We start from the raw sequence: 3,702 nt of genomic DNA on the forward strand, positions 1-3,702 counted from the left end.
TTCTCATGGGAAGGTCTGCTGGTGTTCTGTCTTGGAGTTCTGCAGATTATTGGAGGAGCACTGCTCATTGCATTTACATATGGGACATTAGCTCAAGTCGGCATGGGACTCATCACTGAAGGAATATCAGACTGCATCACTGGCATAGAGGCCATGGTGACGGGAGAATTCAGCTGGAAAATCATGGGCTATAGAAAAAGCCATTTCTATAGGTGTATCTCTCATTGGGTTTGGAGTTGGAAAGCTGATTTCAAAGGGCTTCAAAGCTTCTAAAATGTTAATAAAGGTCTTTGGGAAACAGCTGAAGTTGATGCCAAAGTTTCTCTCCAGAGGGGCTAAAGATGGTTTAAGTGTTGTTGCAAAGACAAATATGAAGAATGCAGTAAAACTCACTGCTAAAAAAATGGTAGAGGAAATCATTACCTATGGACTTGGGAAGGCGGAAGAGAAAATACTGGAAGAAATACTGAACAGCATTAAAAATGAGGTGAAAAGGGGAATTGTTAACAACGTGAAATCCAACATGGAAAAAGAGCCCTTGGCTTCATTAGTAGACTCCATCGTCCTCTCACACCTTGAGGATAAAAAGCAGCTTCATGATCTCCTGCAGGACGAGAACAGAAAGCGTGAGCTGCTGGCCATTTTCAGAGAGTTAAGCAACACTGCTGTACAGCCGTTCTATGCAGACCTCAGCTGGCAGAACAAGCTCAACTCTTCCTTCTCCACAGTGATTAACAGAGCGAAAGCAGAGACCAAAGGAACAGCACGTGGAATTCTGACGGCCATCCAAGCTGTCCACATGGGAGTACTAGAAGTAGACGCCATTAGTACAGTGCACAGCCTCTCCAGCAAGTTTTTCTCAAACCTCCATGAACAGCTGAATATATTTAAAAAAGAAAAAGCTTTGTCAGAGAAAGTGAAGGTAAATGAGCTGTCTGCTTCTGATGCTGAGATGCTGAAAGAATTCAAGCAGGACTTGGCTGACACCATCAGTGCTTTATTGGCTGATGCTTTGGTAGAAGTGTTCCACCAGAAGTTCTCCAGTCACATTGTTTCTCGTGTTCAAGGCAAAGTAAATGGCGTCATTGGCCGTTATGTAAGAACTGGCTTAAAGAGTGACAGAACAGAGGAAAAACTCAAAGCTGGACAGAACAACAGATACATCTCATACATGCCAGGAGACCCGAATGCTAAACATAAATCTGCAGGAGAGGCAGGTAAACGCTCAGAGTCACATGCTGAAAAGATCAGGAACCCTGTGACTGCAGGCACCATTCTTGATATCAGAGTCCTGTCAGAAGCCACTGGGACTAAGGTTGTTATTCTAACAGAGGACAGCCATGGCAGACTTACCAAGATGCAGGAGCTGAACCCAGGAGCTAAAGCCACCAATCAAACTGTGACACTGATCTACAGACCAAAGAGTGCCCAACACCCAGACGGCCATTATGATGTGCGCATCAATAACCAGACAGTAAACATAGACAGCGAGAGCAAGAGCTGCCTGTTTCACGCTTTGGCACGAGGCATGAAACCAGAGGCCAGTGAAGAAGAGATCGCTTTAGAAGCAGACCGCCTCCGATCTGTGGAGGCCGACACTCTCCTCACACATCCAGGCCAATGGGAGCCTTTCATCAAGCGCAAAGAGTGGACTGAAGCAATCAGAGGAGGGGACTGGTACATGGCAGAGGGAGCTGCACCAACAAAGAGAAAAATCAAACTCATGAAAGAAACTGAGGAAGCTCTTGAGCAAGAAACTGGGAAAGTGAAACTGTACGAAGAGTGGCAGCAGGATGCAAAGAAGAGAAAAGGAATTGGAAAGTTCATCAACGGAGATCACCAACCACCAGTAAACAGTATACTGAAAGCAAATGAATTGAACCAGAATAGTAAATTAGCTACAGCTATGCTTGAGGTGGCAACAGCCTCTTCTCCTCTGGATAAAAAGCTTATAGAGGACGTATACAACACTCATGGGCTTGGGCTTCCAACTGTTTATGTACCAGAAGAGGTGCATCGTGAGTTCCCCAGTACAAAATCTCAAAGATTCAGGGACTTACTGGCTGAAACCATAAGCAAGGATGATGTTGCGGCCACCTTCAAACTGACCATCCTTGGTGCAATGCCCAGAAGTATGTTAGACAGCTCCAAGGAGTACAACAATTTTCAGAGTAAAAAAATGAGTCCCACCAGGCTGAAGGTTTTCCAGGACAGTTTTCCAGAACATTCTAAAGCATTAGTGGATAAATGGTTCAACCTCCTGGGACACAAAACAGATCTCATGAAACCAGAGATTAAAAAAGAAATGGAGGACTGGATCAATGCTAAAAAATATGAAGATCAAAATGATCCCTTCAGGAACCAAGTCATCAGCACCCTTCAAAGGTAAGATCATTTCTAAAATATCAGACATTGCATTTATAGGTTGTGTGTATTTTCTAAAGAGTAGTGTACGGGAAGCAAATTCAGCATAAAACCTGTCTGGTATTGGAATAGGAAATAAAGGGGTGGGAGGTCCATTGTGAAGGCTGTGCCTTCAGTATTGACCTACCAGTATTGTAAAACCGATAACTCAACTCTCTCTTCGGATAAATGAATCCATCCTCTCTTGGCTGGCCAGGCACCTGCAGTTTTATGAACTGAACACTTTCCACCAACATCACTGGAAATATGTGACTGTCCTGAATCATAAAAGCACATTGCCACAGAGGAGTTGTGTGCAGTCACTTCCTCCTGAATTTGTGGGAGAATAAAAAAGATATACAGATATAATTATATTTACTGAAAACATTAAGAGACCACTCCTACACTGTAAACTTTGCATTATGGTGAGCAGTTGATCAAAGTGAATTTGTGTTTTCTTTACAGTGTATCGAAACCTGGCAATGTGACTGATTGAACTGAAGAAGTAAAATGAAAACTACAGAGATCTTCCAGCTCCAGGTTCATCATCAAGAGACCTCTCTGAAGATGTATCATGAGAATCACTTTTCCTTTGGTTTAATTCAAAATAACCTTTTACTATCCAGGGGGCTCATTACAGAAACAATCCTAACTACTTGTCCTGTCTCATCTCAAAAGTGAAAGAAAGGAAACAAAGATTATTCTACTTTACCTTTGAATTCCATTATGGAAATCAAACATAGACTGTGCCATTGGACAGACTTTTCACAAACAACATAACTGTCAATGTGCCTATTTTACACCCCAAAAGTTCTTCCTTTGGCCATATGATTCTCTTGTAGTGAGTTCTAAATATCTCCACTGAAATGTTCTACGTTCTGTCCATTTGTCCTGGTGTGCCTGGAAATTGAGGAGCAATGGTACGTGGTTAGGACAGAAACATACATTTAAATAGAAATGAGACAAAGTCCATGTTTAAACAATCTATTGCTGTAACTAATGATAATTTGTCACTAGAACGTTGTCAGTGGAGAACATCACCCGTACTAATTACTGTAAAAGGTCATAATAATCTTCCTACCATATATTTAGGGTTCCCCTTTTTCCAAAGATGCAGTTGTTGAGCAGCCACTGCAGGCTAATATAATTTTTAAATTTAAATTTAAAATCAGGTCTGTGCTGTTTTATAGTGAGGACTCACAATGTTTGATTTTAGCTTCTTGGATGCTTCAGTGAAGTCTGAATCCTGACTATAGGTAAAACAATCTAAAGTTAGAAAACCTCAGTCTGTAATGGGAA

General features: G+C 41.9%; 1 protein-coding gene across 1 annotated transcript; it reads left to right on the top strand.

Annotated features, from left to right (window-relative positions):
- Positions 1 to 830: 830 nt before the first annotated feature.
- Positions 831 to 3,201, top strand: LOC119916786. Its single transcript, XM_038736749.1, has 2 exons — positions 831 to 2,385; positions 2,869 to 3,201. The coding sequence occupies exons 1-2, from the start codon at positions 953 to 955 to the stop codon at positions 2,897 to 2,899; spliced, it is 1,464 nt and encodes a 487-aa protein (XP_038592677.1). The 5' UTR covers positions 831 to 952; the 3' UTR covers positions 2,900 to 3,201.
- The last annotated feature ends 501 nt before the right edge of the window (positions 3,202 to 3,702 follow it).

Source organism: Micropterus salmoides, unplaced genomic scaffold (genome assembly GCF_014851395.1).
Source record: "Micropterus salmoides isolate LMB-PRFRI ecotype aquatic unplaced genomic scaffold, ASM1485139v1 Ms_hic_scaffold_2186, whole genome shotgun sequence".
NCBI lineage: Eukaryota > Metazoa > Chordata > Actinopteri > Centrarchiformes > Centrarchidae > Micropterus > Micropterus salmoides.

Bases quoted from the DNA above. Each gene is read 5' to 3' on its own strand.
- LOC119916786 (XM_038736749.1), top strand. From the start codon at position 953: ATGCTGAAAGAATTCAAGCAGGACTTGGCTGACACCATCAGTGCTTTA. The intron at 2,386-2,868 runs GTAAGATCATTT...TTTTCTTTACAG, and splicing joins GTCATCAGCACCCTTCAAAG to TGTATCGAAACCTGGCAATG.